This window comes from Cebidichthys violaceus, unplaced genomic scaffold (assembly GCF_023349555.1).
Source record: "Cebidichthys violaceus isolate CVI_PGR_0920_01 unplaced genomic scaffold, fCebVio1.0.p SCAF_33, whole genome shotgun sequence".
Classification (NCBI taxonomy): Eukaryota; Metazoa; Chordata; class Actinopteri; order Perciformes; family Stichaeidae; genus Cebidichthys; species Cebidichthys violaceus.
The window spans coordinates 1,006,048-1,029,222 of NW_027176517.1; the positions used below are offsets into that span (position 1 = coordinate 1,006,048).

Consider the following 23,175-nt stretch of genomic DNA (forward strand, 5'->3'; position numbering starts at 1 on the left):
ACTTTTTTCAAAAGTCATAGTATAGCATGTAGAAAAAAGTCATAAACTCATAGTATAGTATGTCGAAAATAGTAAAAAAACAGTCATAGTATAGCATGTCGAAAAATATAAAAAACAGTCATAGTATATCATGTGGAAAAATGGAAAAAACAGTCATAGTATAGCATGTCGAAAAAGATTTAAAAACAGTCATAGTATAGCATGTCGAAAAAATAGAAGAAAGTCATAGTATAGCATGTCGAAAAAATAGAAAAAACAGTCATAGTATAGCATGTCGAAAAAAATAAAAAACAGTCATAATACAGCATGTCGAAAAAAGTCAAAAAACAGTCATAGTATAGCATGTCGAAAAAATAGAAGAAACAGTCATAGTATAGCTTGTCGAAAAAATAGAAAAAACAGTCATAGTATAGCATGTCGAAAAAAATTAAAAAACAGTCATAGTATAGCATGTCGAAAAAAGTCAAAAAACAGTCATAGTATAGCATGTCGAAAAAATAGAAGAAACAGTCATAGTATAGCATGTCGAAAAAATAGAAAAAACAGTCATAGTATAGCATGTCGAAAAAAGTCAAAAAACAGTCATAGTATAGCATGTCGAAAAAATAGAAGAAACAGTCATAGTATAGCATGTCGAAAAAAGACAAAAAACAGTCATAGTATAGCATGTCGAAAAAAGTCAAAAACAGTCATAGTATAGCCTGTCGAAAAAAGTGAAAAACGGTCATAGTAGCTTGTCGAAAAAAGTAAAAAAAACAGTCATAGTATATTATGTCGAAAACATTCATATTATATTATGTCGAAAACAGTCATAGTATAGCCTGTCAAAAAACGTGAAAAACGGTCATCGTATATTATGTCGAAAACAGTCATAGTACAGCATGTCGAAAAATGGAAAAAACAGTCATAGTATAGCATGTCAAAAAACGTGAAAAACAGTCATAGTATAGCATGTCAAAAAACGTGAAAAACGGTCATAGTATAGCATGTCGAAAACAGTGAAAAAACAGTCGTAGTATAGCATGTCGAAAAAATTGAAAAAACAGTCGGAGTATAGCATGTTGAAAAATGGAAAAAACAGTCATAGTATATTATGTCAAAAACAGTCATAGTATAGCCTGTCGACAGCAGTCATAGTATAGCCTGTTGAGAAAAGTGAAAAACGGTCATAGTATATTATGTCGAAAAACAGTGATAGTATAGCCTGTCGAAAACAGTCATAGTATAGCCTGTCAAAAAACGTGAAAAACGGTCATAGTATACTGTGTCGAAAAAAGTCAAAAAACAGTCATCGTATATTATGTTGAAAACAGTCATAGTATAGCATGTCGAAAAAAGTGAAAAACGGTCATAGTATAGCATGTCGAAAAAAGTGAAAAACGGTCATAGTATAGCATGTCGAAAAAAGTAAAAGAACAGTCATAGTATATTATGTCAAAAACAGTCATAGTATAGCCTGTCGACAGCAGTCATAGTATAGCCTGTCGAGAAAAGTGAAAAACGGTCATAGTATAGCATGTCGAAAAATGGAAAAAACAGCATTAGTATAGCATGTCGAAAATAGTGAAAAAACGGTCATAGTATAGCCTGTCAAAAAAGTGAAAAACGGTCAGAGTATAGCCTGTCGAAAAAAGTCAAAAAACAGTCATCGTATATTATGTCAAAAACAGTCATAGTATAGCCTGTCGACAGCAGTCATAGTATAGCATGTCGAAAACAGTAAAAGAACAGTCATAGTATATTATGTCAAAAACAGTCATAGTATAGCCTGTCGAAAAAACTGAAAAACAATCATAGTATATTATGTCGAAAACAGTCATAGTATAGCATGTCGAAAAATGGAAGAAACAGTCATAGTATATTATGTCAAAAACAGTCATAGTATAGCCTGTCGACAGCAGTCATAGTATAGCCTGTCGAGAAAAGTGAAAAACGGTCATAGTATAGCATGTCGAAAAAAGTGAAAAACGGTCATAGTATATTATGTCGAAAACAGTCATAGTATAGCCTGTCAAAAAATGGAAAAAACAGTCATAGTATAGCATGTCAAAAAATGGAAAAAACAGTCATAGTATAGCATGTCGAAAGCAGTCATATTATAGCCTGTCGAAAAAAGTGAAAAACGGTCATAGTATAGCATGTCGAAAAAAGTAAAAAAACAGTCATAGTATAGCATGTCGAAAGCAGTCATATTATAGCCTGTCGATAAAAGTGAAAAACGGTCATAGTATATTATGTCGAAAACAGTCATAGTATAGCCTGTCAAAAAACGTGAAAAACAATCATAGTATAGCATGTCGAAAAAAGTCAAAAAACAGTCATAGTATAGCCTGTCGAAAAAAGTAAAAAAACAGTCATAGTATAGCCTGTCGAAAGCAGTCATAGTATAGCCTGTCGATAAAAGTGAAAAACGGTCATAGTATAGCATGTCGAAAAAAGTAAAAAAACAGTCATAGTATAGCCTGTCGAAAGCAGTCATAGTATAGCCTGTCGAAAAAAGTGAAAAACAGTCATAGTATAGCATGTCGAAAAAACTGAAAAACAGTCATAGTATATTATGTCGAAAACAGTCATAGTATAGCCTGTCGAAAAATGGAAAAAACAGTCATAGTATAGCATGTCGAAAGCAGTCATATTATAGCCTGTCGAAAAAAGTGAAAAACGGTCATAGTATAGCATGTCGAAAAAAGTAAAAAAACAGTCATAGTATAGCATGTCGAAAGCAGTCATATTATAGCCTGTCGAAAAAAGTCAAAAAACGGTCATAGTATGTTATGTCGAAAGCAGTCATAGTATAGCCTGTCGAAAAAAGTGAAAAACAGTCATAGTATAGCATGTCGAAAAAACTGAAAAACAGTCATAGTATAGCATGTCGAAAAAACTGAAAAACAGTCATAGTATAGCATGTCGAAAAAAGTCAAAAAACAGTCACAGTATATTATGTCGAAAGCAGTCATAGTATAGCCTGTCGAAAGCAGTCATAGTATAGCCTGTCGAAAAAAGTGAAAAACGGTCATAGTATAGCATGTCAAAAAACAGTCATAGTATATTATGTCGAAAACATTCATATTATATTATGTCGAAAACAGTCATAGTATAGCATGTCGAAAAATGGAAAAAACAGTCATAGTATAGCATGTCAAAAAACGTGAAAAACAGTCATAGTATAGCATGTCGAAAAAGTGAAAAACGGTCATAGCATAGCATGTTGAAAAAAGTAAAAAAACAGTCATAGTTAGCCTGTCAATAAAAGTGAAAAACGGTCATAGTATAGCATGTCGAAAAAAGTAAAAAAACAGTCATAGTATATTATGTCGAAAACAGTCATAGTATAGCATGTCGAAAAATGGAAAAAACAGTCATAGTATATTATGTCAAAAACAGTCATAGTATATATAGCATGTCGAAAAATGGAAAAAACAGTCATAGTATAGCATGTCGAAAAAAGTGAAAAACAGTCATAGTATAGCCTGTCGAAAAAAGTGAAAAACGGTCATAGTATAGCATGTCGAAAAAAGTAAAAAAACAGTCATAGTATAGCATGTCGAAAGCAGTCATATTATAGCCTGTCGATAAAAGTGAAAAACGGTCATAGTATATTATGTCGAAAACAGTCATAGTATAGCCTGTCAAAAAACGTGAAAAACAATCATAGTATAGCATGTCGAAAAAAGTCAAAAAACAGTCATAGTATAGCCTGTCGAAAAAAGTAAAAAAACAGTCATAGTATAGCCTGTCGAAAGCAGTCATAGTATAGCCTGTCGATAAAAGTGAAAAACGGTCATAGTATAGCATGTCGAAAAAAGTAAAAAAACAGTCATAGTATAGCCTGTCGAAAGCAGTCATAGTATAGCCTGTCGAAAAAAGTGAAAAACAGTCATAGTATAGCATGTCGAAAAAACTGAAAAACAGTCATAGTATATTATGTCGAAAACAGTCATAGTATAGCCTGTCGAAAAATGGAAAAAACAGTCATAGTATAGCATGTCGAAAGCAGTCATATTATAGCCTGTCGAAAAAAGTGAAAAACGGTCATAGTATAGCATGTCGAAAAAAGTAAAAAAACAGTCATAGTATAGCATGTCGAAAGCAGTCATATTATAGCCTGTCGAAAAAAGTCAAAAAACGGTCATAGTATGTTATGTCGAAAGCAGTCATAGTATAGCCTGTCGAAAAAAGTGAAAAACAGTCATAGTATAGCATGTCGAAAAAACTGAAAAACAGTCATAGTATAGCATGTCGAAAAAACTGAAAAACAGTCATAGTATAGCATGTCGAAAAAAGTCAAAAAACAGTCACAGTATATTATGTCGAAAGCAGTCATAGTATAGCCTGTCGAAAGCAGTCATAGTATAGCCTGTCGAAAAAAGTGAAAAACGGTCATAGTATAGCATGTCAAAAAACAGTCATAGTATATTATGTCGAAAACATTCATATTATATTATGTCGAAAACAGTCATAGTATAGCATGTCGAAAAATGGAAAAAACAGTCATAGTATAGCATGTCAAAAAACGTGAAAAACAGTCATAGTATAGCATGTCGAAAAAGTGAAAAACGGTCATAGCATAGCATGTTGAAAAAAGTAAAAAAACAGTCATAGTTAGCCTGTCAATAAAAGTGAAAAACGGTCATAGTATAGCATGTCGAAAAAAGTAAAAAAACAGTCATAGTATATTATGTCGAAAACAGTCATAGTATAGCATGTCGAAAAATGGAAAAAACAGTCATAGTATATTATGTCAAAAACAGTCATAGTATATATAGCATGTCGAAAAATGGAAAAAACAGTCATAGTATAGCATGTCGAAAAAAGTGAAAAACAGTCATAGTATAGCCTGTCGAAAAAAGTGAAAAACGGTCATAGTATAGCATGTCGAAAAAAGTAAAAAAACAGTCATAGTATAGCATGTCGAAAGCAGTCATATTATAGCCTGTCGATAAAAGTGAAAAACGGTCATAGTATATTATGTCGAAAACAGTCATAGTATAGCCTGTCAAAAAACGTGAAAAACAATCATAGTATAGCATGTCGAAAAAAGTCAAAAAACAGTCATAGTATAGCCTGTCGAAAAAAGTAAAAAAACAGTCATAGTATAGCCTGTCGAAAGCAGTCATAGTATAGCCTGTCGATAAAAGTGAAAAACGGTCATAGTATAGCATGTCGAAAAAAGTAAAAAAACAGTCATAGTATAGCCTGTCGAAAGCAGTCATAGTATAGCCTGTCGAAAAAAGTGAAAAACAGTCATAGTATAGCATGTCGAAAAAACTGAAAAACAGTCATAGTATATTATGTCGAAAACAGTCATAGTATAGCCTGTCGAAAAATGGAAAAAACAGTCATAGTATAGCATGTCGAAAGCAGTCATATTATAGCCTGTCGAAAAAAGTGAAAAACGGTCATAGTATAGCATGTCGAAAAAAGTAAAAAAACAGTCATAGTATAGCATGTCGAAAGCAGTCATATTATAGCCTGTCGAAAAAAGTCAAAAAACGGTCATAGTATGTTATGTCGAAAGCAGTCATAGTATAGCCTGTCGAAAAAAGTGAAAAACAGTCATAGTATAGCATGTCGAAAAAACTGAAAAACAGTCATAGTATAGCATGTCGAAAAAACTGAAAAACAGTCATAGTATAGCATGTCGAAAAAAGTCAAAAAACAGTCACAGTATATTATGTCGAAAGCAGTCATAGTATAGCCTGTCGAAAGCAGTCATAGTATAGCCTGTCGAAAAAAGTGAAAAACGGTCATAGTATAGCATGTCAAAAAACAGTCATAGTATATTATGTCGAAAACATTCATATTATATTATGTCGAAAACAGTCATAGTATAGCATGTCGAAAAATGGAAAAAACAGTCATAGTATAGCATGTCAAAAAACGTGAAAAACAGTCATAGTATAGCATGTCGAAAAAGTGAAAAACGGTCATAGCATAGCATGTTGAAAAAAGTAAAAAAACAGTCATAGTTAGCCTGTCAATAAAAGTGAAAAACGGTCATAGTATAGCATGTCGAAAAAAGTAAAAAAACAGTCATAGTATATTATGTCGAAAACAGTCATAGTATAGCATGTCGAAAAATGGAAAAAACAGTCATAGTATATTATGTCAAAAACAGTCATAGTATATATAGCATGTCGAAAAATGGAAAAAACAGTCATAGTATAGCCTGTCGAAAAAAGTGAAAAACGGTCATAGTATAGCCTGTCGAAAAAAGTAAAAAAACAGTCATAGTATAGCCTGTCGAAAGCAGTCATAGTATAGCCTGTCGAAAAAAGTGAAAAACGGTCATAGTATAGCATGTCGAAAAAAGTGAAAAACGGTCATAGTATAGCATGTCGAAAAATAGAAAAAACAGTCATAGTATGGCATGTCGAAAAAATTGTCATAGTATAGCATGTCGAAAAAAGGAAAAAAAGTCATAGTATATTATGTCGAAAAACGTGAAAAACAGTCATAGTATAGCATGTCAAAAAACGTGAAAAACAGTCGTAGTATAGCATGTCGAAAAATTGAAAAAACAGTCGTAGTATAGCATGTTGAAAAATGGAAAAAACAGTCATAGTATAGCATTTCGAAAGCCGTCATATTATAGCCTGTCGAAAAAAGTGAAAAACGGTCATAGTATATAGCATGTCGAAAAAAGTAAAAAAACAGTCACAGTATATTATGTCGAAAACAGTCGTAGTATAGCATGTCGAAAAATGGAAAAAACAGTCATAGTATAGCATGTCGAAAAAACTGAAAAACAGTCACAGTATATTATGTCGAAAGCAGTCATAGTATAGCCTGTCGAAAGCAGTCATAGTATAGCCTGTCGAAAAAAGTGAAAAACGGTCATAGTATAGCATGTCAAAAAACAGTCATAGTATATTATGTCGAAAACATTCATATTATATTATGTCGAAAACAGTCATAGTATAGCATGTCGAAAAAGTGAAAAACGGTCATAGCATAGCATGTTGAAAAAAGAAAAAAAGCAGTCATAGTTAGCCTGTCAATAAAAGTGAAAAACGGTCATAGTATAGCATGTCGAAAAAAGTAAAAAAACAGTCATAGTATATTATGTCGAAAACAGTCATAGTATAGCCTGTCGACAGCAGTCATAGTATAGCCTGTCGAAAAAAGTGAAAAACGGTCATAGTATAGCATGTCGAAAAAAGTGAAAAACGGTCATAGTATAGCATGTCGAAAAAAGTAAAAAAACAGTCATAGTATATTATGTCGAAAACAGTCATAGTATAGCATGTCGAAAAATGGAAAAAACAGTCATAGTATATTATGTCAAAAACAGTCATAGTATATATAGCATGTCGAAAAATGGAAAAAACAGTCATAGTATAGCATGTCGAAAAAAGTGAAAAACGGTCATAGTATAGCATGTCGAAAAAAGTAAAAAAACAGTCATAGTATAGCATGTCGAAAAAAGTAAAAAAACAGTCATAGTATAGCCTGTCGAAAGCAGTCATAGTATAGCCTGTCGAAAAAAGTGAAAAACGGTCATAGTATAGCATGTCGAAAAAAGTGAAAAACAGTCATAGTATAGCCTGTCGAAAAAAGTAAAAAAACAGTCATAGTATAGCCTGTCGAAAGCAGTCATAGTATAGCCTGTCGAAAAAAGTGAAAAACGGTCATAGTATAGCATGTCGAAAAAAGTGAAAAACGGTCATAGTATAGCATGTTGAAAAATAGAAAAAACAGTCATAGTATAGCATGTCGAAAAAAGTAAAAAAAGTCATAGTATATTATGTCGAAAAACGTGAAAAACAGTCATAGTATAGCATGTCAAAAAACGTGAAAAACAGTCATAGTATAGCATGTCAAAAAACGTGAAAAACGGTCATAGTATAGCATGTCGAAAACAGTGAAAAAACAGTCGTAGTATAGCATGTCGAAAAATTGAAAAAACAGTCGTAGTATAGCATGTTGAAAAATGGAAAAAACAGTCATAGTATAGCATTTCGAAAGCCGTCATATTATAGCCTGTCGAAAAAAGTGAAAAACGGTCATAGTATAGCATGTCGAAAAAAGTGAAAAACGGTCATAGTATATAGCATGTCGAAAAAAGTAAAAAAACAGTCACAGTATATTATGTCGAAAACAGTCATAGTATAGCCTGTCGAAAAAAGTGAAAAACAGTCATAGTATAGCCTGTCGAAAAAAGTAAAAAAACAGTCATAGTATAGCCTGTCGAAAGCAGTCATAGTATAGCCTGTCGAAAAAAGTGAAAAACAGTCATAGTATAGCCTGTCGAAAAAAGTAAAAAAACAGTCATAGTATAGCCTGTCGAAAGCAGTCATAGTATAGCATGTCGAAAAAAGTGAAAAACAGTCATAGAATAGCATGTCGAAAAAAGTAAAAAAACAGTCATAGTATAGCCTGTCGAAAGCAGTCATAGTATAGCCTGTCGAAAAAAGTGAAAAACAGTCATAGTATAGCCTGTCGAAAAAAGTAAAAAAACAGTCATAGTATAGCCTGTCGAAAGCAGTCATAGTATAGCCTGTCGAAAAAAGTGAAAAACGGTCATAGTATAGCATGTCGAAAAAAGTGAAAAACGGTCATAGTATATTATGTCAAAAACAGTCATAGTATATATAGCATGTCGAAAAATGGAAAAAACAGTCATAGTATAGCATGTCGAAAAAAGTGAAAAACAGTCATAGAATAGCATGTCGAAAAAAGTCAAAAAACAGTCATAGTATAGCCTGTCGAAAGCAGTCATAGTATAGCCTGTCGAAAAAAGTGAAAAACAGTCATAGTATGGCATGTCGAAAAAATTGTCATAGTATAGCATGTCGAAAAAAGTAAAAAAACAGTCATAGTATATTATGTCGAAAAACGTGAAAAACAGTCATAGTATAGCATGTCAAAAAACGTGAAAAACGGTCATAGTATAGCATGTCGAAAACAGTGAAAAAACAGTCGTAGTATAGCATGTCGAAAAATTGAAAAAACATTCGTAGTATAGCATGTTGAAAAATGGAAAAAACAGTCATAGTATAGCATTTCGAAAGCCGTCATATTATAGCCTGTCGAAAAAAGTTAAAAAACAGTAATAGTATATTATGTCGAAAACAGTCATAGTATAGCACGTCAAAAAAAGGGAAAAACGGTCATAGTAGCCTGTCGAAAAAAGTGAAAAACGGTCATAGTATAGCATGTCGAAAAAAGTCAAAAAAACAGTCATAGTATAGCATGTCGAAAAAAGTCAAAAAACAGTCATATAGCATGTCGACAAAAGTCAAAAAACAGTCATCGTATATTATGTCGAAAACAGTCATAGTATAGCATGTCGAAAAATGGAAAAAACAGTGATAGTATAGCATGTCGAAAAAAGTGAAAAAGTCATAGTATAGCATGTCAAAAAATGGAAAAAACAGTCATAGTATAGCATGTCGAAAACAGTCATAGTATAGCCTGTCGAAAACAGTCATAGTATAGCCTGTCGGAAAAAGTGAAAAACGGTCATATTATAGCATGTCGAAAAAAGTGAAAAACGGTCATTGTATATGTTGTCGAAAACAGTCATAGTATAGCATGTCGAAAAATGGAAAAAACAGTCATAGTATATATAACATGTCAAAAAACGTGAAAAACAGTCATAGTATAGCATATCAAAAAGCGAGAAAAACAGTCATAGTATAGCCTGTCGAAAGCAGTCATAGTATAGCCTGTCGAAAAAAGTGAAAAACAGTCATAATATAGCCCGTCGAAAAAAGTAAAAAAACAGTCATAGTTTAGCCTGTCGAAAGCAGTCATAGTATAGCCTGTCGAAAAAAGTGAAAAACAGTCATAGTATAGCATGTCAAAAAAAGTATAAAAACAGTCACAGTATATTATGTCGAAAAAACTGAAAAACGGTCGTAGTATGGCATGTCGAAAAAAGTCAAAAAACAGTCACAGTATATTATGTCGAAAGCAGTCATAGTATAGCCTGTCGAAAAAAGTGAAAAACGGTCATCGTATATTATGTCGAAAACAGTCATAGTATAGCATGTCGAAAAATGGAAAAAACAGTGATAGTATAGCATGTCGAAAAAAGTGAAAAACAGTCATAGTATAGCATGTCAAAAAATGGAAAAAACAGTCATAGTATAGCATGTCGAAAACAGTGAAAAAACAGTCATAGTATATTATGTCAAAAACAGTCATAGTATAGCCTGTCGAAAACAGTCATAGTATAGCCTGTCGAAAAAAGTGAAAAACGGTCATATTATAGCATGTCGAAAAAAGTGAAAAACGGTCATTGTATATGTTGTCGAAAACAGTCATAGTATAGCATGTCGAAAAATGGAAAAAACAGTCATAGTATATATAACATGTCAAAAAACGTGAAAAACAGTCATAGTATAGCATATCAAAAAGCGAGAAAAACTGTCATAATATAGCATGTCGAAAACAGTGAAGAAACAGTCATAGTATAGCATGTCGAAAACAGTGAAGAAACAGTCATAGTATAGCCTGTCGAAAGCAGTCATAGTATAGCCTGTCGAAAAAAGTGAAAAACAGTCATAGTATAGCATGTCAAAAAAAGTATAAAAACAGTCACAGTATATTATGTCGAAAAAACTGAAAAACGGTCGTAGTATGGCATGTCGAAAAAAGTCAAAAAACAGTCACAGTATATTATGTCGAAAGCAGTCATAGTATAGCCTGTCGAAAAAAGTGAAAAACGGTCATTGTAGCCTGTCGAAAAAAGTGAAAAACGGTCATAGTATAGCATGTCGAAAAAAGTCAAAAAACAGTCATAGTATAGCCTGTCAAAAAAAGTATAAAAACAGTCACAGTATATTATGTCGAAAACATTCATATTATATTATGTCGAAAACAGTCATAGTATAGCCTGTCGAAAAAAGTGAAAAACAGTCATAGTATATTATGTCGAAAACAGTCATAGTATAGCATGTCGAAAAATGGAAAAAACAGTCATAGTATATTATGTCAAAAACAGTCATAGTATAGCCTGTCGACAGCAGTCATAGTATAGCCTGTCGAAAAAAGTGAAAAACAGTCATAGTATATTATGTCGAAAACAGTCATAGTATAGCATGTCGAAAAATGGAAAAAACAGTCATAGTATAGCATGTCAAAAAATGGAAAAAACAGTCATAGTATAGCATGTCAAAAATGGAAAAAACAGTCATAGTATAGCATGTCAAAAGCAGTCATATTATAGCCTGTCGAAAAAAGTGAAAAACGGTCATAGTATAGCATGTCGAAAAAAGTGAAAAACGGTCATAGTATAGCATGTCGAAAAATGGAAAAAACAGTCATAGTATAGCATGTCGAAAGCAGTCATAGTATAGCCTGTCGAAAACAATCATAGTATAGCCTGTCAAAAAACGTGAAAAACGGTCATAGTATCGTGTGTCGAAAAAAGTCAAAAAACAGTCATCGTATATTATGTCGAAAGCAGTCATAGTATAGCCTGTCGAAAACAGTCATAGTATATCCTGTCGAAAAAAGTGAAAAGCAGTCATAGTATATAGCATGTCGAAAAAAGTCAAAAAACAGTCATAGTATAGCGTGTCGAAAACAGTCATAGTATAGCATGTCGAAAAAAGTGAAAAACAGTCATAGTATAGCATGTCGAAAAAAGTGAAAAACAGTCATAGTATAGCATGTCGAAAAATGGAAAAAACAGTCATAGTATAGCCTGTCGAAAAATTTAAAAACTTTTATAGTATTGCATGTCGAAGAAAGTGAAAAACGGTCATAGTATAGCATGTTTAATAAAGTCATAAAAACAGTCATTGTATAGTATGTCGGAAAGACTCGACAATGTCACAGAAAATATCTCATGACGTTGTAGAATAATATGTCATGAAGAAATAGCACAGTTTATATCATAGTTCTTTATTATTTGAACAACAATTACAGTGAAGCAGTCATTGGCAATGAGGATCTGAAGGTCCTCGTAACACTGTGTATTAAATATTTATTTAAAAAAAAGGAAAATCACTGAAAGCAAAACGAAAATCTTAGACATAAATAGTGCAACTGAAAATGTTGGACTAAAATATAATTAATACATATTTGTCATCGGCAATATTGCCAATAAATGAAGTGAATATAAACATGAATTTGGTAAATGTATATCCACAGTGAGAAACACACAGAGCAGTTTTCACCATCCTTCTTAAACCCTTACGCATGAGATCAATGCAGCTGCCACACCAGGTGGTGAGGCACCTGGACAGCATACTCTTGATGGTTCACCTGTAGGAGTTGCCCAGTATCCTGGAGTCCATTTTGAACCTCCTCCACCTGCGGAGGAAGAAGAGACGCCGTCTTGTTATGGTTTCTTTGTGGTGGGTCCAGGTCAGGTTCTCTCTCGTGTGAACACCAAGGAACCTGAAGTTCCCAATGTGCTCCACCGTCGTCCTGTGTGTCCTAGTCCCTGTTGCTCCCTGTAGTCCTTAGTTTGTTTTATGTTGAGATGGAGAATGTTATCCAGGCACCAACATGTCACGGCTCTGACCCGCTCGCTGTAGGACAAATTGTCGCTATCATAGTCCATTTGTCATAAAAAAGCCATAGTATGGTATGTCATAAAAAGTCATGGCCATACTATAGTATGTTGGAAAATCATAGTATGGTATGTCAAAATAAAAATGAAAGTGTACTATGTCGAATAAAGTACTGAAAAAGTCATAGTATAGTATGTCGAAAAAAGTGAAAAACGGTCATATTATAGTGTGTCGAAAAAAGTCAAAAAAACAGTCAGAGTATATTATGTCAAAAACAGTCATAGTATAGCCTGTCGACAGCAGTCATAGTATAGCCTGTCGAGAAAAGTGAAAAACGGTCATAGTATAGTGTGTCGAAAAAAGTCAAAAAACAGTCATCGTATATTATGTTGAAAACAGTCATACTATAGCATGTCGAAAAATGGAAAAAACAGTCATAGTATAGCATGTCGAAAAAAGTCAAAAAACAGTCATCGTATATTATGTTGAAAACAGTCATAGTATAGCATGTCGAGAAAAGTAAAAAACGGTCATAGTATAGTGTGTCGAAAAATGGAAAAAAAACTGTCATAGTATAGCATGTCGAAAAAAGTGAAAAACAGTCATCGTATATTATGTTGAAAACAGTCATAGTATAGCATGTCGAAAAAAGGTCATAGTATAGCATGTCGACAGCAGTCATAATATAGCCTGTCGAAAAAAGTGAAAAACGGTCATAGTATAGCATGTCGAAAAAAGTAAAAAAACAGTCATAGTATATTATGTCAAAAACAGTCATAGTATAGCCTGTCGACAGCAGTCATAATATAGCCTGTCGAGAAAAGTGAAAAACGGTCATAGTATAGTGTGTCGAAAAAAGTCAAAAAACAGTCATCGTATATTATGTTGAAAACAGTCATAGTATAGCATGTCGAAAAACGTGAAAAACAGTCATAGTATAGCATGTCAAAAAACGTGAAAAACAGTCAGAGTATAGCATGTCAAAAAACGTGAAAAACAGTCATAGTATAGCATGTCAAAAAACGTGAAAAACAGTCAGAGTATAGCATGTCAAAAAACGAGAAAAACGGTCATAGTATAGCATGTCGAAAAAAGTAAAAAAAACAGTCAGAGTATATTATGTCAAAAACAGTCATAGTATAGCCTGTCGACAGCAGTCATAGTATAGCCTGTCGAAAAAAGTGAAAAACGGTCATAGTATAGCCTGTCGAAAAAAGTGAAAAACGGTCATAGTATAGCATGTCGAAAACAGTCAAAGTATAGCCTGTCAAAAAACGTGAAAAACGGTCATAGTATAGCATGTCGAAAAAAGTGAAAAACGGTCATTGTATATTATGTCGAAAACAGTCATAGTATAGCATGTCGAAAAATGGAAAAAACAGTCATAGTATAGCATGTCAAAAAACGTGAAAAACAGTCATAGTATAGCATGTCAAAAAACGTGAAAAACAGTCTGAGTATAGCATGTCAAAAAACGTGAAAAACAGTCATAGTATAGCATGTCAAAAAACGTGAAAAACAGTCAGAGTATAGCATGTCAAAAAACGAGAAAAACGGTCATAGTATAGCATGTCGAAAAAAGTAAAAAAAACAGTCAGAGTATATTATGTCAAAAACAGTCATAGTATAGCCTGTCGACAGCAGTCATAATATAGCCTGTCGAAAAAAGTGAAAAACGGTCATAGTATAGTGTGTCGAAAAAAGTCAAAAAACAGTGATAGTATAGCATGTCGAAAAATGGAAAAAACAGTCATCGTATATTATGTTGAAAACAGTCATAGTATAGCATGTCGAAAAAAGGTCATAGTATAGCATGTCGAAAAAAGTAAAAAAACAGTCATAGTATATTATGTCAAAAACAGTCATAGTATAGCCTGTCGACAGCAGTCATAATATAGCCTGTCGAGAAAAGTGAAAAACGGTCATAGTATAGTGTGTCGAAAAATGGAAAAAACGGTCATAGTATATTATGTCGAAAACAGTGATAGTATAGTATAGCCTGTCGAAAACAGTCATATTATAGCCTGTCGAAAAAAGTAAAAAAACAGTCATCGTATATTATGTTGAAAGCAGTCATACTATAGCATTTCGAAAAATGGAAAAAACAGTCATAGTATAGCCTGTCGACAGCAGTCATAGTATAGCCTGTTGAAAAAAGTGAAAAACGGTCATAGTATAGCATGTCGAAAACAGTCAAAGTATAGCCTGTCAAAAAACGTGAAAAACGGTCATAGTATAGCATGTCGAAAAAAGTGAAAAACGGTCATTGTATATTATGTCGAAAACAGTCATAGTATAGCATGTCGAAAAATGGAAAAAACAGTCATAGTATAGCATGTCAAAAAACGTGAAAAACAGTCATAGTATAGCATGTCAAAAAACGTGAAAAACAGTCATAGTATAGCATGTCAAAAAACGAGAAAAACGGTCATAGTCGAAAAAAGTAAAAAAAACAGTCAGAGTATATTATGTCAAAAACAGTCATAGTATAGCCTGTCGACAGCAGTCATAATATAGCCTGTCGAAAAAAGTGAAAAACGGTCATAGTATAGCATGTCGAAAAAAGTAAAAAAACAGTCATAGTATATTATGTCAAAAACAGTCATAGTATAGCCTGTCGACAGCAGTCATAATATAGCCTGTCGAGAAAAGTGAAAAACGGTCATAGTATAGCATGTCGAAAAAAGTGAAAAACGGTCATAGTGTAGCATGTCAAAAAACGTGAAAAACGGTCATAGTATAGTGTGTCGAAAAAAGTCAAAAAACAGTCATCGTATATTATGTTGAAAACAGTCAAAGTATAGCCTGTCGAAAGCAGTCAAAGTATAGCCTGTCAAAAAACGTGAAAAACGGTCATTGTATATTATGTCGAAAACAGTCATAGTATAGCATGTCGAAAAAAGTGAAAAACGGTCATAGTATAGCATGTCGAAAAAAGTGAAAAACGGTCATTGTATATTATGTCGAAAACAGTCATATTATAGCCTGTCGAAAAAAGTGAAAAACGGTCATAGTGTAGCATGTCGAAAAAAGTGAAAAAAACAGTCATAGTATAGCATGTCAAAAAACGTGAAAAACAGTCAGAGTATAGCCTGTCAAAAAACGTGAAAAACAGTCATAGTATAGCATGTCGACAGCAGTCATAATATAGCCTGTCGAAAAATGGAAAAAACGGTCATAGTATAGTGTGTCGAAAAAAGTCAAAAAACAGTGATAGTATAGCATGTCGAAAAAAGTGAAAAAACAGTCATACTATAGCATGTCGAAAAATGGAAAAAACAGTCATCGTATATTATGTTGAAAACAGTCATAGTATAGCATGTCGAAAAAAGGTCATAGTATAGCATGTCGACAGCAGTCATAATATAGCCTGTCGAAAAAAGTGAAAAACAGTCATAGTATAGCATGTCGAAAAAAGTAAAAAAACAGTCATAGTATATTATGTCAAAAACAGTCATAGTATAGCCTGTCGACAGCAGTCATAATATAGCCTGTCGAGAAAAGTGAAAAACGGTCATAGTATAGTGTGTCGAAAAATGGAAAAAACGGTCATAGTATATTATGTCGAAAACAGTGATAGTATAGTATAGCCTGTCGAAAACAGTCATATTATAGCCTGTCGAAAAAAGTCAAAAAACAGTCATCGTATATTATGTTGAAAGCAGTCATACTATAGCATTTCGAAAAATGGAAAAAACAGTCATAGTATAGCCTGTCGACAGCAGTCATAGTATAGCCTGTTGAAAAAAGTGAAAAACGGTCATAGTATAGCATGTCGAAAAAAGTGAAAAACGGTCATAGTATAGCATGTCGAAAACAGTCAAAGTATAGCCTGTCAAAAAACGTGAAAAACGGTCATAGTATAGCATGTCGAAAAAAGTGAAAAACGGTCATTGTATATTATGTCGAAAACAGTCATAGTATAGCATGTCGAAAAATGGAAAAAACAGTCATAGTATAGCATGTCAAAAAACGTGATAAACAGTCATAGTATAGCATGTCAAAAAACGAGAAAAACGGTCATAGTATATTATGTCGAAAACAGTCATAGTATAGCATGTCGAAAAAAGTGAAAAACGGTCATAGTATAGCATGTCGAAAAAAGTAAAAAAACAGTCATAGTATATTATGTCGAAAACAGTCATAGTATAGCCTGTCGAAAACAGTCATAGTATAGCATGCCGAAAAAAGTCAAAAACAGTCATTGTATATTATGTCGAAAACAGTCATATTATAGCCTGTCGAAAAAAGTGAAAAACGGTCATAGTATATTATGTCGAAAAAAGTGAAAAAAAACAGTCATAGTATATTATGTCGAAAAAAGTGAAAAAAAACAGTCATAGTATAGCACAGTATATTATTATTATACTGTGCAGTATATTATCACAGTATATATTATCACAGTATATTATGTCGAAAACAGTGATAGTATAGCCTGTCGAAAACAGTCATATTATAGCCTGTCAAAAAACGTGAAAAACGGTCATAGTATATTATGTCGAAAACAGTCATATTATAGCCTGTCGAAAAAAGTGAAAAACGGTCATAGTATATTATGTCGAAAACAGTCATAGTATAGCATGTCAAAAAACGTGAAAAACGGTCATAGTATAGCATGTCGAAAAAAGTGAAAAACGGTCATAGTATAGTGTGTCGAAAAAAGTCAAAAAACAGTCATCGTATATTATGTTGAAAACAGTCAAAGTATAGCCTGTCGAAAGCAGTCATATTATAGCCTGTTGATAAAAGTGAAAAACGGTCATAGTATAGCATGTCGAAAACAGTCAAAGTATAGCCTGTCAAAAAACGTGAAAAACGGTCATTGTATATTATGTCGAAAACAGTCATAGTATAGCATGTTGAATAAAGTAGTATGCTGTAATATAGCTCTTTATAATTGCTATAAAGAGACAAAAATGACTGAGTTGATAAAGGACGGACAGACCTACAGAGACTTCGTCATTCTCGTTCACCGAACAGCATTTCAATGAAGTCACTCACTTTCTCCCTGCAGGTTTCATCGGCCGTGAGGCGGATCAGACAATCGGCCGTGCTGTTATCCTCCCACGACGAGCCTCCAGTGGGCCGACCGCTGCCCTCACGCCGCTACGCTCTCCAGCGCCGACGGAGTGGACCTGAACACAACCTGTGTGCCGCGGCCTTTACGGGAAACACGAGCGAACACTTTTAACCAACGGATTCAACTCTGAAGTGGCGTCTCCCCTCAGCGGAGATTTTACAGACTTCTTAATATTCAAACACTCTTCTTGTCTAAGTTGAAGAGGCGGCCATTTGTTTACTTTGCAGCACTTTGTTTTTGAACGCCGCTTTAGTCGAACACGATCTGTGCCAATTTGGAGGACGGGAGCCAAAGGTTGTTTTCTTGCCTTTCAAAATGTTCTTTCGGTCCTCTCTCAACCTTTATCTTTCCTTCGGGGGTTTCTTGCGTTGGCACAGTTTCATTCCACAGACGACGTCTTAATTTGCCAGAGGAATCAAAATGGCAGCTGAATCTTAAGCCAAAATGATCTAAAGTCCCAAAAATGCTCTCTGCAAGTCAGTAACAGTGAGAATTTAGCTCTCCTCCTCCTACACATTAATCAACTGAGCAATAATTCCAGATTCTTTTTTTCATTTGCACATCTGTACCTGGGCTGCATTCAGGAGCTCAAAACACTTTTCAGACTTCAGATCTCCATTTTAACTTGACCTGCTGTGGAGGTGGATCCTGAATGCATCTCAGAGTGACCCACTGTGTCACTGTGCCTACAGTATTGTTTACAGTATTGTTTACAGGGATTTAAAAGTTGCCAAATTATCTGGAGACGCAGCAAAAAGTTACCGAGCCGTCAGCAGAAATACACTTTTTGTTGTCCGAGATTAATCTCTGGTGGTACAAAATATGAAATTTGCCACTTTACTTTTTAATTATTATTGTTTACAGTCCTTATTGGGTTCATAAACCGCAGTTTTGACCACACTATTGAAAGACCTGGTTGATCTGGTGTGTGTGTGTGTGTGTGTGTGTGTGTGTGTGTGTGTGTGTGTGTGTGTGTGTGTGTGTGTGTGTGTGTGTGTGTGTGTGTGCAAGCGTCGGTATCATTACTGTCTCTTGTACGTTTAAAGATGTTTTGAAGGAAATGTACTCAGAATTATACGACTTGTACATAGCAAACAAAGTAAGGGAGACTTTTCAAATGTTTTTTTGTAAAGCAGAAAAACTGCATGTGGGTATTAATTTATTGTGAGTCTTCTATGATGTATGACGTTTCTTAAAGAAACTTATTAAAAAAACAATAAGTTCATGCTTCCTCGTCTTTGTCCAAACACTCTGCATAGCAGCGGGTTTGTTTTCCACGTAGAGTTCGTCACGTCCTTTGGGGGGAAAGCCGAGCGTCGTCTGCAAAAGTCCTCTGACTTCTTAAGAGTCGCCCACGTCGGCTTTTCCGTTCAGTCCCGCAGAGACTCATCCGTCAATGTCAAGAGTCGCTCCCGATGCATCCTGGGAGAGCGTCTCACCTCTGGGCCCGCGCTTCCGTTGCTCCGTGTCGACTACACGGCGTGCATTGGAGCGCCGCAGTATTTGTGCCACAGGTCGATGGCTTTAGTCACAATCGCGTCCGTGTTTTCCTGCGGTATCTGGAAGGGAAACGTCACGGTGAGGTTTTACAAGGAACAATATATTTCTGCAGCGACGTGACGATGTGCTGACGGTTGCTCACATTGCACAGAAACCGGACCACGCCTTCAGGCCGGGGGATTCCCAGCAACATGATCTTGTAGCTGAGCAGAATCTCCAGGGCCACAAACACCAGGATTTTACAGGACCCACTGATCACCTTGTCCCACACCCTAGAAACAAAAAAACAATCAAAAGGCATTAGTTCATTTGAAGAATTTAAGATCAAGATGTAAAAAAATATGTACCGCTGTATTCAGAGATATGAAAACAAAGTCTGTCTGCCGTCTCTCACTCAATCTGCAGCTTTAAAGCCAAGCAACGTGTGTGAGGTTGGATGACGTTACATAATGTTGCTTTCCGACCAACTTGTCCTCAACGGTTGAATAAAGTGAATTTGATTAGCGTGTTTGGTTCAGACTCGGTCTGCTGAGGATAAACTCAGACTGAAGGAATCCTTGCTGTGCGTGGGGCTTAGTGTGCCGCTCTAGAGGCCAGGTTTGTGCCGGGGTCAGCACACTGACCTCTGCAGGCTGGATTCGGGAAGGCATCCGGCGAAGCAGCGTCTGAACCAGAGGCTGTGAGGCAGCTGAGCCAGCGCTCCGGTGCTCTTCAGATGCTTCAGCAGTCGAGGTTCCTCCTGACTCAGGTAATGCTCCAGGCTCTTCGGCTGCACCGAGACGAAAAGACGGAACAGGAGACAACAAGTCTTTAGTCACGCCGACGTACATAAAAGAAATAATGTGATCCAAATGTTGCCGACATTTTTTTTTTACGATCCATGACGAAGTCAGATTTTCTTTGGTAGTGAATTTGCTTTGGAGTAAGATGAAAAATTTGCATGAGGTCCACATACTGGAAATTATGAGAGCTTTGTTTGAACTGGACTGGACTATAATAATAGCATATATATTTAGTTTGGTATCAGAACATCTCTATCATCCACTGATGAAGGCCAAAAGATGCAGCTGAAACTTAAGAAGACATTCCAGTCAGCTGAGAACTTGTCATCAAACTACGTCAATAACTGTGCAGCACTTACCAGGTGGGGTATCGAGTCCCCAAACTTTGTGTGGAACTGATTGACGAAACACTTGATCAGCCAGTAGCAGTCGATGGGATCGTCCACGATCTCCTCCATGGCTCGACTGATGGAGAGGAAGTCCTCGTTCTCTTCATCCTGCAAAAAAAACAAAAACATATTAATATCAGGCATTACAACATTAAAGAATAAAGGAAGCAAAGGGACAGCCAACTATTTTAGACCTGAAGAAGGTGAACATTCCCAGAACATACCCGTCACAACAACCACTCATTCAAAACCATGAGACGACTTTGACTTTTGCCATCAAAGTTTATGAGATTTATATTATTTAGAAAAACAAACAATTACATTCAGACATCACACTATTAAAAAAAGAAAGGAGTGGATGGAGAATCATTTTCAGGACAGTTAAGCGTCTAACGCTGTACATTTGAGTAATTGTGAGGCTCTTTTTGGGGAGGCTGTGGCTCAAGAGGGTAGAGGAGCATGTCGTCCTTAAATCACAAGGTTGGCAGTTCGATCACAGGCTCCTCCTGTCTGCACACTGAAGAGTCCTGTACGACTCCACTACGGTGTGCTGTACGGTTCTTTTTAGGCTAATAGATAGTTTCAAAGACAAAACTCAGCTGCTGCACAGAAGGCAGACATAGTCGGGGTGATCTGGACACCTTCCCTGTTTAATTATAGCACTGCTTCGTGGGTTATTAATGAAAAGTCTGGTGCTTGTGGTTTGGCATTGTAATGAGACTTTTAGTCATCTGATGGTACCAGAACTATTAACTTACACTGTTATTATGTGACCCTCACATGCACTTAAAGAGATTGAAACCAGGAAACAGATGCAGATTTCAATAAATGCAGCCACACGTCACACATTAACACACATTCCTCCAGACCTAGGTTCACTCTCAAACACGACTCTCTTACCGGGGCGGAGATCTCAGAGCACCGCGGGAGCACCTGGCTCTCCAGCTGGAACATGCGCAGGTAGACGTGTGTGCAGGGAGTGGAAGAGTTGACGTATCTCATCACCTCCAGAGCCTCCAGGATGTCCTGGTACTGCTCTTTCCTGTAGCCTCCCACCATAGTGTGAGAGTCAGTGTGGGGAGGTAGGATTCCTGCAGGAACAGGAGAGAGTTTGGCAACATCACGTTATGCACAGATCACGTTTCAGTCTTTTTACATGCACTTTTGGAAATGCAAGGCAGTACAGTAATATGTGTGACATCTGTGTGTGTGTGTGTGTGTGTGTGTGTGTGTGTGTGTGTGTGACATGTGCGTGTGTCTTACCCAACAACACCTTCCACACATGGATCCTGTACATCGAGGGGAGGGGGAACCTGTGACTGAAGGTGCTCAGCTTTTCTAGATCTGTCAGAACGGTGAAAACATTGGTACCAGGACCAGAACGAGAAAGAGATGATCTTGAAGCAGTTGTGGGGATAACAATCCGTGGTGAACTACAGCCCCACTAAAGCATTGTCATTCAGTGTGTGAGCTGTGTTCAGATATGCTGGTACGCAGGAATCGTTACCCACCCAGAGGATTATCCTTGAGCAGTATCTCCAGAGATTTCTTCTCCTCCACTCCTCTAAAGCCCACCTTCTCATAATATGCAGAGCGGAAGTTTCTTTGAGGGTCGTCAGCCATACCTGGTCAAAAACCGTTAAACATGACATTAGCTGTGGCATACAGAGGCAAAAACAAAACCATCCTAAAACAAGACCACAACACATTCAATCTGATTCTTAAATTGTATTCATATTAAGAGTCACTGGTAGAATACAACTAATAACTCTTTCCACTACATTTCAGAGGGAACTATTGTGTTTTTGACAGCATTGCATGTATACGTCAGCTTTAGTAACTAGTTACTTTACAAAATAAGACATTTTGCATACAAAGCAAAAACATTTCATAGTTCCAGTTTCATAAATGTGACGTTTTTTCTGCTTTTTCTTTCAATTATTATCTTGAATTCTGGACCATTGATCGACAAAACCCAGCACTGTGAAGGAGGCACTTTGGGTCATTTCTCACCATGTTCAGAAGTTTTAGATATCAAACAATCTACTTATTAATCAAGTAAACAATAAGCAGATGAATCCATAACAAACATAATTAGTTGCAGTCCTTTAAAACAAGCATGTAGCTCCGCTGAACTGATACTGTCTAAGGGGATCTGATAACTTCCTCCAACACTGTTAAGAGAAGATGAAGGTTCTATTTAACGTCATACCTCACATTGCATTAACGTTACAGTAACGACTTTGCAGCCAGCTATCGTTACTTTGTGTAGAATAGCATGTTCGAGGCACATTCTTCGTCAAGCAAAATATACGTGTGAGGCGCAGTGCACCATTTCGTTTTAATGCATTTTAAAGCTTGTAGTTAAATGTTTTTTTTAATTGAATTAGCACTCCTACCTTGCACAGGTGTGTTTCACGCCAACTGAATTGCATTTGCCGTAAGCTAGCTAGCTAACTTCATAACGCTAGCTACAGAGCCCAACACGTACGACGCGTTTGTAGCGGCAGCGTTAACAACACGACCACTCGATTAATTGACATGTAGGGTGGACGTTGTCGTTGCACTGCGGAGAAAAACCACAAACATTTACGTTTCCGTTCGTTACCGTTGTTGTTATCGAAACACTTCCGGGTAGCGTTCAGGACCTCTGGGGGGGGGGGTATCGCACATGCGCAGTATGGTGAAGTAGCAACGTTAGGCCGCCTATGCTTTTAACTCTCCTGTTGTCTCTTATCTTGACGGTTGGCAAACGACGACTTAGTACTCCACCGCCACCAACTGGTGTGGAGGGTGGATCAGAACGGTACTACAATATAAAAATACAATCATATTATTTATTCATATTTGTCTAATATGCTGATATAGTAATGTATAACACTCATTTCGTGAGTTATTTGTAGAATATCTGTTCCTCTGAGATTTTGTATTAAAAGCATACTTTGTTCCGCATA

The 23,175-nt window shown here is 35.7% G+C and overlaps 2 protein-coding genes across 4 annotated transcripts in view; one reads left to right on the forward strand and one right to left on the reverse strand.

Annotated features, from left to right (window-relative positions):
- The window catches only part of phactr1 (phosphatase and actin regulator 1), a 39,132-nt gene extending 20,357 nt beyond the window's left edge, over nt 1-18,775 (forward strand). For both annotated transcript variants that reach the window (XM_068724952.1, XM_068724954.1), the window contains exon 13: nt 17,485-18,775. In XM_068724952.1, coding sequence (XP_068581053.1) covers nt 17,485-17,500 — 16 coding nt within the window. In that variant the 3' untranslated portion in view covers nt 17,501-18,775. The remainder of the gene's footprint in view (nt 1-17,484) is intronic.
- On the reverse strand, nt 18,332-22,901 carry tbc1d7 (TBC1 domain family, member 7). Of its 2 annotated transcripts, none has more exons than XM_068724956.1 (8): nt 22,830-22,901; nt 21,733-21,846; nt 21,485-21,565; nt 21,122-21,312; nt 20,192-20,329; nt 19,674-19,819; nt 19,193-19,322; nt 18,332-19,109 (listed from the first exon to the last, which is right to left on the reverse strand). In XM_068724956.1, the coding sequence occupies exons 2-8, from the start codon at nt 21,842-21,844 to the stop codon at nt 19,023-19,025; spliced, it is 885 nt and encodes a 294-aa protein (XP_068581057.1). In that variant the 5' UTR covers nt 21,845-21,846; nt 22,830-22,901; the 3' UTR covers nt 18,332-19,022. The 2 variants fall into 2 exon arrangements, with proteins under 2 accessions (XP_068581057.1, XP_068581056.1); XM_068724955.1 differs by having other exon boundaries at nt 22,621-22,857.
- Between the last annotated feature and the right edge of the window lie 274 nt (nt 22,902-23,175).

Coding starts and splice junctions, on each gene's coding strand:
- tbc1d7 (XM_068724956.1), bottom strand. CDS start 21,844: ATGGCTGACGACCCTCAAAGAAACTTCCGCTCTGCATATTATGAGAAG. Junction 21,313..21,484: donor TGTGTGGAAGGTGTTGTTGG/GTAAGACACACG, acceptor CTGTTCCTGCAG/GAATCCTACCTCCCCACACT. Junction 19,110..19,192: donor TGGTCCGGTTTCTGTGCAAT/GTGAGCAACCGT, acceptor TTTCCCTTCCAG/ATACCGCAGGAAAACACGGA.